Here is a 14,719-nt window from a genome sequence, read left to right as displayed (position 1 = left end):
AAATTTGATTCATATTTCAACTGCTTTCCTATGACACCTACTCACCAGCATTGAGTGAATGCTTGATAACATACTAAAAGCTAGCAAATAATGCTGTGATTTTAAGTTTACTTTACAAAATATATTCGTCAACTCTTGATTAGCCATGCCAGTAGAAAGAAATAATGCTATCGAAAACAAGATAATCCCAAAATAATTTAATTTGCTTTTGAAATGCATTATGGGAACTTGAGCCACAGATTTACCTGTATAATCCCGTTTTACTTAGGCCAATATTAAAATGAGTTTACATTCCCCAAGAACATTTCAAAGAACACCATAAGAAATAACCAGAAGCTTGCTGGCTGGCAAAGGAAAGCAATTTAGGATTAAAACTCCTTCAGAAACAGTCTGCAAAATGAATCAAAGTGCTGACAGTCATATCTGAGTTCTGTTTCCTGTTCATTTTGATATCATTTCACTACCAGGAAGGCAAATGGCGATGCTTTTAATAACGTGATCTGATTTTGACATATTACTTCCACTTGAGAATGATGGGTTATAAATGATTACTGTATCAGGTATTCTAACTTTCTGATTAAGCAAAGGTCTTTTTAATGACAAGTTAATTCCACGCCTTCTCCAGAAAGGAGAAAACCTCAATGGACTCTGATGGGTCAAAACATTTTCCTACTCGTTGCCCCTCAAATCTGACAGATATCATTTTCTTCTCAAAATGCAGCAAATGTTTCTATCTCAGTTTTTATAATTCTATAAACCTGACCATTAATCTTTAATATGCTGATAAAACACACATGACATCAATACTCCTGCAAATGTGTAGGGTGAGCAATGTTGGCAATTCCTCCAGGGCATTCCAGGTCTCTTCATATGAATCTCAAACATGCTTCTATTACTGCCTAAAGTCCAACAGAGCAGTGGTTCCCCTGCCCAGAGAAGCCCAAATGACAACAATATATCCAGTTAGTCTCTCATTCTTTTTCCACTCTCCCCGATCTCATGGCCTCAGTTATCTTACCTCCAATCTTCCTAGAACTAAAGAAACAATTCAAGTTCTTTTGAAAATTTTATTAGACAACATGCTATTCATCCCCATGGTCAACTGGTGATCACGAACAAGCAGGGACAACAAGTAAAGCACTGAAGACAAACAAAGTAAATGAGGAGAAAATGGAAGCGTTTAACCCAAAGATGAGTGCATAATAATAGTTACATTACTTAGCTTAGCATTGCCTCTGGCTTATATGTAGATTTTTTGCCACCAATAAGAAACAGATCATCACATCTTTCTATGCCCTGTAAATACATAGGAAGATGACTCTAAAGAGCTTAATAAAAATTGAAGTGCTGTCCCTCGAGGGTGAAAACTAGCAATAACTGCCGCTAATCTTTAAAACACCGATCCTAACAAACTATTGTCTCCTTCATAGATTAGAAGCTCAAATATGCTTCTCCCTATACTGGCAATGGTTTTGTGATGGAATACTCAAAAGAATCTGTTAAGGAAAATGAATGATGCTTGTAAACCTCCATCTCCTCAAAGGTCAGTTCAATTGCTTCACACCTGCCATTCGAAAGCAGGCCCTGGACCACTTATGCATGTTCATTCAGGTCTTGATTATCTGGATACAAACTATTTGGGGATCAGCTACAGGATTTTCATCACAGGTCAGCTTCTCCACTACCTCCCAATATACACTAAGGCCACTTCACGCTGCTGCCTAGTTACTGAAGACTTAAGGAATGCAAGTTACTGGAATTCTAATATAGGCAGTCTCTGATTTACAAGAGACATATTCCAGGGCTCATTGTTTAGCTGAAACTCAAAATAAATTATCCTGTGAAAACAATGTTATAAATAAATAGTGGACAGGTTTGTAGGTTCGTCCACACAAGCAGATCCCAAACTGAGAGGGGAATGATTTTGACTGCACCTGACAGTCACGTATAACATCATTTCTGTGGGGAGACATGTTCGAAGTTCAATATGAGACTCCAGGAAAAGATCTCTTCAAGCCATAGCAATAAGAATAGGTTCCCCTAAATTCAAGCAGCTGTAATAACAGGGCCAAGGTGGCAGTAGAAACTGTGGTCAGAGTTGCAGCCACAATTAATTCTTCATGCGTGGTGGCAGTGAGGGGGTGGGGTTGGAGAGGTCTGAGGGTGAGGATGGAGGCACAACTTATGAAAAAGCAGGAGTGGGAATTCCCTGGTGGTTCAGTAGTTAAAACTTCATGCTTTCATTGCCGTAGGCACAAGTTCGATAGCTGGTCAGGGAATTAAGATCCCACAAGCCACGTGGTGTGGCCAAAAAAAGAAAAAAACAACAAAATGAAAAAGCAGCAGCGGGAGTTTAAAACCATATTTATTGGTCAGACTTTCAAGGGCACCGTGGGTGCAGGTGTGAATCATTTTCAAGGTGAATTTAGAGATAGTCTTCATTGATATTCTCTAAGTTTCAAGTCTATAAGTAGCAAATTAGTAATCATAGAGAGGCAAAAGATATCAATTGTGAAAGCTAGCTAAAGTGACTACAATTTATGGGGAATTGGATATTCAGTAAATCCAGAAGATCTGGCTAGCATCAAACATAGTGTGGTCAATCCAACCATGAAAAATGCTTTAAACACCAGCCCAGCTGCCTCTGTGCCAACAAGTGAGACCAGGGAAGGCAAGCAATGCTGTTTCTGTGAGCTGAGCACAGGCAGCTGTGAACTAGGAGCAGCAACTTCTCAGGAAAGAACTCTTCCCTCTGAGGGCCTCCCTTCCCTCGTGGAACTCCCAGAGCGGCCTCACCTTTACTGCTAGAGAGAGGCCAGGAAAAGCATGTTTTCCTGAAATTAGGGAGGGTAAGACTCACAGAAAACAACCCATAAGAAACGGGGTGTCAGGAAGCTAGAGGAAAAGTGCAATAACTTTCTCATTTCACTAGATATTTTAGTACATATTTTCATTAATTCTAAAAGAAATTAGTCAAAAGTAGTAAGGTACCCTCTAAAAGAATGCAAATCTGAACTAGGATATAGGTCTACATTAAAAAAAAAAATCTTTAAAAATCCCTATTTCTCAAGTGTGCAGCCTAACATCTGAAAAAGAAGATGAAAATCTAAGACCTGTTGCTGAACAACCAATAACCAATGCAGAATTGCTAGAGAATGCATTTAATGTCATATGGTGAACCTATTGTCTGGGCAATTTTATCAGTAGCCTTAAAATTAGCAATCTGATAGTTGTGGTAAAAACTGAGTGTGCTGTATTCATTTCATTATTATAAAATGTAGCCTTTTTCATCTCTCATTTCTCACTCAGGACCACGCAGTGTTTTCCAGTAAATGGTCTTCACCATCTTCGAGCCTGGCAGCACCTCTTAGACAAAACATATTGCAGGCTTTAATTAAGCATTTTACAAAAGTTATTTTCCAATACTGCAAATAAAATATCTGAGCTATTTTTACATAGTCATAAAGCATTTTAAAAAACGGTGCTAAGCAAAATGAATTTATTTTTAAACAAAGATTTTTATGTCCCAAGGAAAGGATTTGATTTTCGAGGCTTCTAAAATCTTCTTCCCTGACTGCCAAGGGCAAATTTGCATTTTAAACAAATGAAGAGCATCTCTTACTACACTGCTTTTTTTCCACCTGTCTCATCTTATTCTGTTTTTTTGTTTGCACCATGATGGTGCTGACTAGAATATCAGATTTTATACATATGGACAAAAAGGCATTGAAGACTTTTGGCAATAACTGGCAAACGTCAATGATTAGTTGGAAAAACCACACACAGGTGACTTCACTTAAGGAAAGGACCATTAACAGAAGTTTATTGAATGCACCCCTTTCATTCCTTGCAGTGTTTCCGTGAAATCCAAATAGATACACAGAGTATTTGTGCTTGGGAGGTAAAGATGAGCAAACTCCTCCTGCAAACAGATTTAAAACCTTCAATTCCAGTACAAGTTATATTCTTTTATTCCAAAGCTATAAACAGTTCAATGTAATGAAAATGATCCAGTCTCTGGTGGATGGCTCACAGTTATAACACTCTGAATGAATTACTTACAAGCAAATTGGATACTATCAAATTCAAGAAGACTTGGAAATTTCCCCAACCTTGCCTATATCATAATCTTCATCAATAGGAAAATAGCAGATTGAACATCTGATGGAAGGGCAGTGTGGTATGCTGGGTGGAACACTGGACTTGAAATCATATGTATGGGTGTGATTTTCTGCTCTGCCACTTAACTCTCTGACCATGAGAAAGTTCTTAATACCAGCTTCAGTTCCAGTACCTACCATCCCCCAGTAAAATAATGAATGTAAATATGCTTTACAAATTATAAGGCAGTAGGCAACTGTAAAGCATTCCCTCCATCAACAAGTTGACAATTTTAACAACGATCCCTTTTAAATCATACACAAGATGCCTGATTTCTCTCTACACTGGTTCTCCTCACCTATTTCAACATGAAAACTTGGGGGGCACTCAAAGAGTTTGTTCCCCAAATAGTTTCCTGTCAATGACTCTGAAGCCTTTTGTTCATGTTTGGTAATTAGGGGGAGGAAAAGAAAGCAAGAGATCTTGTTTGAGTATTTATGCATGTGTGATATTCAAGTTCCAGTCCTTGTTTAAAGAGGATACTTTGCTAGTGAGTAGCCAAAATTCCAAAATCACCTGGGATGCATTACTCAAAAATAGAATGAATCCACATAAATAATGATTGCCAATACCTTTAGTTAACTTTAATAGAATGATATCCTCTTTAATTGTTATAGATCAAATACCTCTACTCCAAATAACTGTCCTTTTTTTTTTTTTTTTTTTTTTGGTGGGGATGAATGTTGTCTAAAATAAGTGACCCAACAATGGTGACTGAGAACTCTCTGCTATATGGAGGTTTAACTCTGGTAATGTATAATAAATAAGTCCAATAAACAAAAAATTTGCTCTCAGCACCTATAATTTATAGCAAGAGGATTTGGCAGTAGTAAACTGAAAAGAAGCTTATACCTCCTTCATGTTAATAACAGGGACTAAAATTTCAAAAGGTAATTAATACAGCTTTTTTTTTTTTTTTGCTTTTTAATACCAAGTGCTATTATAACATTACTAATTTGGCCAATTCCCTCTGAGAGCTGCTCTTACTTTCTCATCTCTGGAATGGAAAATCAGTGAATTTTTTTAACCTTAACTAACTTCAAACTATGAATTCTACATCAGATACAACAGTAAAAGAAGTAAAAATGCATTCATAAATCAAGAGCCAGAATAATCATATAAAAAAACTGCATTCTCCTTATAAATGCTAATACTTATAAACGATGTGTTTAAAATCTGAGGACCTCACACTTCTTAAATTATTTCATTTATTAAAAAGTCAGGTCCAGTTTATATTTCTGGGTGGTTCTAATTGTCTTAAACAAATGGCTTTGAAGTACTTACTTATGACTTGTGGGTAAATGAGATTACATATTAATTTTGTGTTATATGAACAAAGCTGTCTCATTGCCTTATGGGCTCCATTCATTTCACTTAAGTTACAAACAGATCCCAACTATAAAGATGCCAATTCTGAACAAGCATGTAAACTATTTTAAGTGAAAATATGACTAACTAAAAAGTGGGATTTGGGGACACAGAACTTTAGCTTTGTGTTTTTTTCTAAATGTAATAATAATAACAACAATAACAACAATGATAGTAGTTGCATTAGTTGCATAATAATTCATGTGTAACACTTACTATGTGTCAGACATTGTTCTAAGCATCTGCAAAAATTAAAATTACCCTGAGAGATACCTAACTCTTTATGAAGACTGTGCCTTTGTTCCTTTGTCAAAGCATATTTGTTATTTTCTAAAGTGATTTTTTTCAATGTTAGGAAGGTGAAGCAAGATCAGAAATGGGTGAAAAGTATTCTACAGCTTTATAGTCACAAAATGATCAGAATCAGCCAGCATGTTCTTAACCCTTCACAGACAACATTCCACAATGTCAATTTGCATTAAGGTGGTAGCAAAAGTAATTTCCTGCAGTTTCTTTCTATATATCCTTCCTTTTATATATCTCAGCAAATAAGGTGCTGTAATCAGTCTCAGGACCAATCATTTTTGCAAGAAACTAAATCACCTGTTGAAATTGTTGAACCATCAATGTTTGTTAATCCAATGACAAAATTAAAATATCTTATATTTGCAAAGTGCTTTAAAGGTCCAAAGTCCTTTCACATTCACTCTCTTGTTTTAACCTAAGCACTTACCTCCCTGTGAGATACAGCCTCCTTGCTGTAGTTACTCGATAAAGTTAGGAATTTCCTCAAGGAACAACACATTTACAGAACATTCAGCCTCCAGAATAGCTACAAAGTTATTTGAAGTTATTCATAAATCAGTAACCTATGCTAAAATAAATGTTAATTATTTCATGATATAGATAATATTTGGGAAGACAGGGTTTATTTAAGGAGCAAGAAATTTTCACTAATTTTCATCTTTGCTGAAACAAAGAGTAGTGGAAAATATAGACAAACTTCTATGAAAATTTGTCCTTTCCAAAGCACCCCAGCGACATAGATTGCTATGGAACACCCACATCAATATGAGTTAGGCTCAAACAATGGGTTAAGACCAATTTCCAGGTGTACTTTACAGAATAAAATAGATCTGTTCTTGAAAAGCTTGGTATGAATTAAATGCTTGGAAACAGAACTGTATATTTTAAATGCATGGTTCTGTTAGTGCTGATGATTGTGTGTGAGTGCCCACACGTGTGTGTGTGTGTGTGTGTGTTGAGGGGGGGTCACAATTTAAAGGAGACCTGAATTGAATCCTTTGGCAAGCCAAAGTATCCTTTTGTCATTTTAATGATCACTCCTTAATGTGTCCATGCTACAAACAAGTTTTTGTAAGGCAAGTTTTCTAAAGCAGGGGGAACGAGGGGAGGAGGGCTACACCTGCATTAAATAGGGAGCTTGTTAGGTGACTGTTGTGATCAGTCCCCGACTTGTTCTGCCTGATCAAGCACAGTGGGCAGAGATCCAATCACAAAAGCATTCCACAAAGCAAGCAAAGCAAGAATCTTCACTAAACTGACTACTGGAATGAAAACTGCTAGGGTCCATCCCTTTTCTTCCCTGGAAAAGAAGCACATATAGGTAAAGAGGGGAGGCAGTGGAGACTATGGAGACATCTCCCCAAATCGTTTCTCAAGAATGTCTCCAGGGACACTGATAACAACACTGCACGATGTATACAACAGAGTTACTTGAAGTCTTATTTCCAAGTCTGACAGATCCTATTCTTTCTTGTTTCTTCCTTTGGAAAAGTAACCCTTTAAAAAAAACTTTCCCTCTTCCAGGGTAAGCTGCCCCTGGGGTCAGGTCTGCCTCCAGCCTTACTATTCTGCTTTACTGAATTGCCCAGAAGATGCACCAATTAGATATTTAAATGGTTTTTAAACCTTTCAAACAAATAGTCATACCCATTATTGTGTTGTCACCATTCCCTCTTTGGCGGGGCGGGGGGTGGGGGTGGGGGGAATTACATGAAGAAAATGTGGCACAGCAGATGACTTGCCTGTCACTATTAGCGACATAGAAAAGGAACTTTCAAGGTTTCTGGCAATTTATCCTGTGTAAAAACAAAACAAATCAACACCAAAACACATTCCAGAGTCAAACACTGTCTTCTTTCAATCACCTGTTGTTCTGGATTATTTACCTTTGGTTCCCTCCAGACATTCACGCTAACAATTGAGATTCAACCTTCTTGGTAAATCTCAGCAAACCAACATAACCATGACTGCTTCTTTAAAAAGTAATTTTCAGAGGAGGAAGTCATCAACCCGCAAAGGTTAACAGTTGATTATTACTGCTTAATATCCAGTGCTCTTATTAAATGTCCTGCAATTAAATGTGGTCATTTGTAGAAAAGCAGCTTTTACATGTTGATTTGAAAATGAGTTGATGGGATTCAACGGACGACGACGTCCTGTTTGCATAAATCATAACCTGTTTGCATAAATCATAAGCGTTAAGAAAGGCTATCTGAAAGCATCATGTTACACATCCTTAAGTTTGAACTACTTCTAAAAAGTAGAACCAATGTTTAATCGATAATCAGTGCTTTCCAGGTAAAGAAACTTACTATATTAAAACTAGTTTTAATATAATAATGATTCACATGAATGAATGATTAAAACAGAATTCTACTTTCCATTCTAAATAAGTACCAGTGAATGAAACATACTCCTAACACTGTAAACAGGAGGAGTGCATCGAGTTATTAAGGAATCACCATTAACTTCGGGGAAATGAATTAAAAAAATCACCAACCTCTTTGGGGAGAGTCGAACTTCCCGTTGTCACGTCTTGCAAAGTCCATTCTCACGTACGTGTCGTCGTCGTCAGAATCTTCTGGCTCTGGGGGTCTGGGCCCCCGGCCACGGCCAGGTGATCGAGGCGGAGCGGCGGCTGCAGCGGCAGCCCCGCCGGCTCGGTTCTCACCTCCGGCCAGGTCTGCTGATGGGTTTGGGGCTCTGGGGTTCGAGCCATCCGCAACGTCTTGGGCCCCCCTGACCGCGGCAGCAGCAGCACCGGCAACAGGTAGGAAGCAGCGGACGGAGGCGGAGTCCAATCCAGCGGCGGCCTCGAGGCCGGCGGCTGCGGCGCCGATGCCCGGAGCCGCGACCAAAGCGGAGGCGGCGGCTAAAGCCCGGCCCACCGCTAAAGTTGGCACGGCGGCCGCGGCCGCGGCGAAGGAGGCGGATAGGTCTCTCTCGAGGCTGTCGGTCGGGAAAGCCGAGATGGCGGCTCTGGCGGCTGCAAAGAAACTTTGCGAACGGCTTTGTGGGAGCCTTCGCTCGAGCTCTTCTAGCAGCAGCAGCAGCCTCGCTACAGGTGGTCGTTCGGAGCAGCGGCTGGGGGAGAGAGAAATGTTCATACAGCACTCAGAAAATGGGTCGACCACGTAGATGCGACCAGTTTCGGCATCGTAGCGAATGGCACTGTCAGCAAAAGGCACGGCTGGTGTCATCGCTGGGTTGAAAATCACTTCGATGTAGTCACCTTCTTCCCTACTAGCACTGCTTCCTGTAGCACCGTCCAGAAAGAAGGGATTGGCACCTGGGATAGCTCTGAAGAGATCTGAGAGGTTGTCTGCTGGATTTGGAAATGGCACTCCGAACTCAACATTCACGTAACTGGAAAAGGCAAACTGTCTGGGGTCAGCAATTATGCCCCACACACCTGGAAGTCTTTGAAGACATAGATCTGGCATATTATAACCTCTCTTAGGGAAGTCAATGTTGACGTAGCCCCTAGGGCTGTTGGCTTCTCTCTGCTCCTGTGTGGGCTTTTGTGGTTTTGGCTTGACTTTGTTTCCTTTTGTCATAAAAGGAAGTCGATTAGGTCCCTTAGCTTTGTTCTTGGGGGGCCCATCACCTGAACTCTTGGAAGGTGATCCCCCATCTGTAGGCTTTGAGAACGACCCTTCAACTGAAGGCTTTGAAGCTGTATCTTTGGGGCCTCTGTTAGATGACACTTCCTTCTCTAGGCCCTTTCCTAGGAATTTTCCAGGTAACATTGGTACATACTCACTGTGGTCACTCTGTCCCAATGGGGAGCTCCAAAAAGGATTTGGCAGAGAGAAGTAGGAGCTCCAACTTTTGGAGGAAGAGCCTCCCTGAGGATTTCCGGGGTTTTTGGGAATGGCACCAGCTCCAGGAGCCATGAACATGTAGTCACTGTCACTGTCACTGTCCTTTGAGTCATCCTCTTTAGCAGGATCAGGTGCTTTTGGAGGACTTGGCACAGGTGGTGGGTTCACTCTGGGAAACATCATCATGTACCCTCTCGAATCTTCGAAAGGTGATCGAGAGTGGCGCTTTTTGGACACAGAGACATTTTGAGGAGCCATGGGCATGTAGTCACTGGAGCTTGCGAGAGGAGCAGCCACACCTGGCCTCATTGGCACATATGGATCATCCTCGTCTTCATCAAAAGCTCTGGCTCTGTGGGGACCCCGAGCTGCACCTTCTGGGGGCTCCGTGTCTTTCACTTCTTTGGTTTCTTTGGCTTCTTTGCGTTCTTTTGTGGCCCCTCTGTCTGCACAAAAATAAAGTCGGAACCTTCCTCCAGACTTCCCTTTGCCACCAGTTGCTGCACCAGGTGGGGGTGGAGGTGGCGGAGGTGGTGGCATTTGCTGTTGCTTGCTTTGAGTTAATTTGCCAAAGTAGGATCTTTTCTTCAGAGATTTCCCACGATCACCATTGCCTTCAGGCGCCTTCCCACTCCCTGAGCCTTTGCCCCCTCCCGAGTTCTTGCCACCGCCTGAGCCATGGCCATCTCCGGGTCCCTGGCCACGGCCTGAGCCATGCCCACCTCCAGCTCCCTGGCCACTGCCTGAGCCATGCCCAGCGGTGCCCTGGCCGTCTCCCGAGCACTGGTTTCCTCCTGCACTCTGGTCCCCGGAGCCTCTGCCACTTGAGCCATGGCTGCCACTTGAGCCCTGACCACCTCCGGAGCCATGCCCCCTGCCTGAGCACTGACTTCCCCCGGAGCTTTGGCTACTGGAGCCTTGCCCGCTTGAACCCTGTCCACTTCCTGAGCCCCGGCCATTTCCCGAGCCCCAGTTATTCATGGGCATATAGTCACCTTCGTTTTCTTCCTGATTCTCTTTGCCCTGAGGACTGCTTTCTTCCCCTGAGTTGCCAGAGGCTCCAGAAGACATGGGATCTCGGTCGTGGAGGGCTTCTGCAGGGTACGGGATGCGCACAGAGCTGGGTGCGGTGCGGCGGAAAAAGCTGGCTGGCACTGAAGTCGCTCTCCTGGATCTGCGCCCTCTGGGCAGGTGTAGTCTTCCTCGTCTGGAGGGGGGCACAGGCTCTCTGGGTGTCATGTAGCGCCTGGCGAGGAGCATCTCGTCTTCCCCGTCACCGATGGCCCGAAGGTGGCAAAACTGCTCAAAGCGGGACCTTCGGAGCCAGCCGCCGGGCTCGAGCGGCAGCACGTTCAGGTGCCTCCTAGTGGACAGCAGGGTTAACAGGTGGCCTCCGATGCTGATGCTGTATCTGCGGCAGCGGGCTCTGTATTCGTCCGCACACAAGGCTCTCATCTTCTGCAAAAACAGCTCGTGCATGTTTTGGGCCACCACACAGTCATCCACTTGCATCCAGAGCTCCCCCGGACCGATGACGGTGGACCTGCCGACTTCCAAGAAGAAATACTGCTCCGAGTGCCCACAGCAACGGATGCTCAGGAGCTGGACGACCACGCTGGCCACTTCGGTATTTAGCCTCATGAACAGAACTTCCTCGTCGGTAAGACAGAGCCGGAACACGCCGCTGAGCTCTTTTCGGTGCCCCAGCCCCCTGGGTTTGACTACTACCTGCCACACATCTTTGTAGAAGGGTGGCTCCGCCGCCGCTGCAGCCGCTAAAGCGGCCGGCTCTCCCTCCGGCTGCGCGCTGAGCGTGCCACAGCGGCGGCGCTTGCTCTCGAGGATGAGGCGGCTGAGCAGCAAGTACCAGCTCTCTTGCTCTGACTCATTCTTGGCCACCATTGCGAAATACTCGTTTGAGGTGAAAAGAGCAATGAGGTGTGGGTACCTTGCGTTGGCTCGCTGGCTCACCGAGAAGCACTGGTGCAGGGTGATCACGCGCCGCGGTGCAATGAGCGCGGGGACCGTGGCGCCGGAGGCGGCCGCCGCCGCTGCAGCCGCCGCGGCGCGGACACTGTGCCGGAACTTCCTGGCATTTTCGTAGTATTCCAGCCGAGCTGGGGCGTCGGCGGTCTCGAGTTTGAGCACGAAGTAGCGCCAGTGCCCATGCTTCTGCTTTCGCAGGTAGCCGCGTTTGCAGACTTCGTCCCCGACGGGGAGGTCCTCCTCGTCGGACTCCGAGTCTGACCGGGAGCCAGTGGCCGTGAAGAGCCACATGGCTCCCGGACAAGACGACCCGGTCCCAATGAGTGCGGTGGGGGTTCGCGAGGAAAGAAATGGGGTGGTCGCCGCCGCAGCTAGAGCCGCCGCTGTTGCCGCTTCTGCAGCTTGCAGTCTCCTTGTCGCTTAGTCGCGAGCGAAGGAGCAACTAGCCATGGTGATGCACGAGGGTTTTAAGGTGAGCGAAAGGGAGGGGGGGTGCTAGGGGGAGGGAGGATTGGGGGAAGAGGCCGTCTACCCCCTCCGCCCGCCCCAGCCCCCCTCCGCCTAGGCCCGCGCCCCCGCCCACTCCACTCCAAGCGCGCGGCGGCGGGCAAAACAACACGTGACCGCTGCCTCACGCGGCGGCCACTGCGACTCCAGCTACAAGCGCAGCAGAGGGGCGCGAGCCGCCGCCAGCAGAGGTGTGCGAGGGAGGGGCCGGCCGGCCCGAGACCAGACCCTCTGGGAGAATCTCCCGGCCTGTGGGTCTTGGGAGGACCCACGGGAGGAGGCGGGGCCCCTGGCCACGCGGGTCCTAACGGGGACTCCAAGGAGGCACGGACTGGGGGTGGGGGGAGTATCGGGAGAAGTTCGAGAAGGTTGGAGAAGAGAGCAGCCAGAGACGGCGGCCGGGCGGGGGCACCACGGGCGGGCTCGATTGGCTGGAGGGGGCGAGAGGTGGCGAGAGGTGGCGGGAGGGGGCGGAACGCAAAGGTCTCGGGGCGGTGCCGGGGAGGAGAGCTGGCAGGGTCCCGGGACGGTTTGTTTGTTTATTTGGGAAGCAGAAGCCAGGTGAAACGGTTGCAAGATTCTCATTGGATGGGATGAGAACCAATGGGAGGGTCTGGCAGGCAGACTGCCTCGAATTAATTAGTTTGGGGGCAGGAGGGGTGCTGGGGGGCAAGGAGGAGTGGTTTGGGGCGCGGAGTGGGCTCCGCTGTCTGATTGTCGCGCGTTCGGCGGTAAACAACCCTCTGCAAATAGCTGTTAATGGTAGTGATAAACTCGTGAAAATCCCCGAGCCACGGTGACCCGGGGACCCTGCCGGGCGCCCTCTGATTCTTCCCGTCCCTCACATAAATTCTCTCTCTCTGTCACAGTCTGCTCCACTAGTTCCCACCGCGCCCGGCGAGCCGAGAGTCTCGGGAGAAAGTGTGGGCAACCCCTGGAAACGTGGTAACGACCAGGGCCCTCAGACCTGCCGCCCACCGCGCGCAGGCACTCGCGAGCCTGTTCCAGCTCTGATAAAAGCCCGCGAGTCTCGGGCACACAAATAACAGCGAGGTTTTCAAAATGAGCCTCCTGTTTCATCCTGTGCGATTTTAGTCCACGAAACGTAGGTTGGCTAAAGAGGGTGGTTCCGGCTGTTTGATTAATGCTGACTATGAAAGCACAAATTTGGGGGCCTGCAAAGTATACAGCCATGTTGAAAAAAAAAATCGGACTCGGTTCTTACTCAAATACAGCAGTGTTGAGTTGTGGTGATCTTTTCCCGTGGGAGAGGCTTTGAAAGGCGCCTTTAAGAGAATTTCAAAATAATATTGTTTCCCTTTGCTTGATCGAGACGGAAAAACTTTAGAAAAAGAAAAGCTCATACCTAGAACAAAGGATCATACTTAACACATATCCTAGAATATATTTCACATCCCTCACGTCAAGAAAGGAAGCTTTTTGCTGAATCCCAGGGTACAGCTTGACACCAGAAAAATAAGGACTACTGCCTCCTCTGTTTCTGGACAAACTGCTGGAATGTGGAGTGTAAATGCAACCTCCTGAAGCGTTTTCTCAGCTTCTCTCTACCCCGCTCTCTCTTACTAGGATTTCAGCTTCCTAAGGGTGGCGATGGGTTGATGTTACATTAAAATGTCAAAGGAGTGACCACAGTTGCAAAGAGGGATTTTGGAGAGGGAGGGTGTGATGTGCTATTTCTAAAAGAATGGAATGTCAGTTCACCTTTGCCCTTGGGTAGATGCTGCAAAGCGTATTATTTATAAAATCTAACAGTAAACCAGGCAAGGTATACATCATAAAAATAACCCCCAACCCTGCCCTCTTAAGAATTTGTTCTCTGTTAGAAACAGAATAAACACGTTTGGATGAATGGCTCCTTTTTGATGCTCCCATTTTGAGAAAAAAAGATTTGGTTTTGGCTATCTCCAAAAAAAAAAAAAAAAAAAAAACCACCCACAAAAACCCATTATCATTCCCTCCGCTGCCACTGGTTTATAAACACAGTATATTCACAGGTGCTAGGAGCAGCCGGGATTTCTGAAAGGGGTTGGAGGTAGAAGGAGAGTGGATCCTGACAGAACTCTGACTGGAGCTGCTACCCATGTTTCCGCTGCTTGGTCAAATTATGTAGAAGATTCCCTACTCTTATAACCAAAATGATAATTAATAAAATCATTTGAGATTTTTATGATAGGTGTTATAATATTTCATAAGCCTTTCCAAGCACCGAGTTTTGCTTTAGATAGACATGTTTTGAAAACAAAGCAGTGCATTTGAGAGTGCTTTGAGGTAAAAAAAATGACATTTTAAAATGTATTGAAAAACATTAAACTGCATGTTGAATATTTGGGAAATACTGAGAATAGTAGATTTTAAAATCCTCATGTCTTTATAGAATTTTATCATAGAGTGGTATGCTTACAATGTATATAATATTGTATCTTTTTTTTTTACTTACCATTACATGATAACATTTGCCCATATGATTATAGATTAACCTAAACATCATTTAAAATGCAGTAAAATATTCTATGCAGTTGTATATTAATGTACTTAATCATCCCTCT

At 44.7% G+C, this 14,719-nt stretch overlaps 1 protein-coding gene across 1 annotated transcript; it reads right to left on the bottom strand.

Moving 5' to 3' along the window:
- Positions 1-8,327: 8,327 nt before the first annotated feature.
- IRS4 (insulin receptor substrate 4) lies at positions 8,328-12,095 on the bottom strand. The gene is given in 1 exon segment (XM_081564200.1): positions 8,328-12,095. A coding segment is annotated over 1 exon segment (3,768 nt).
- Positions 12,096-14,719: the final 2,624 nt, after the last annotated feature.

This window comes from Giraffa tippelskirchi, chromosome X (assembly GCF_054371585.1).
Source record: "Giraffa tippelskirchi isolate mGirTip1 chromosome X, T2T-mGirTip1v1.2.pri, whole genome shotgun sequence".
Classification (NCBI taxonomy): domain Eukaryota; kingdom Metazoa; phylum Chordata; class Mammalia; order Artiodactyla; family Giraffidae; genus Giraffa; species Giraffa tippelskirchi.
Note: the sequence above shows the minus strand (reverse complement) of the source record. Positions and strands in the feature narration are given on the sequence as shown.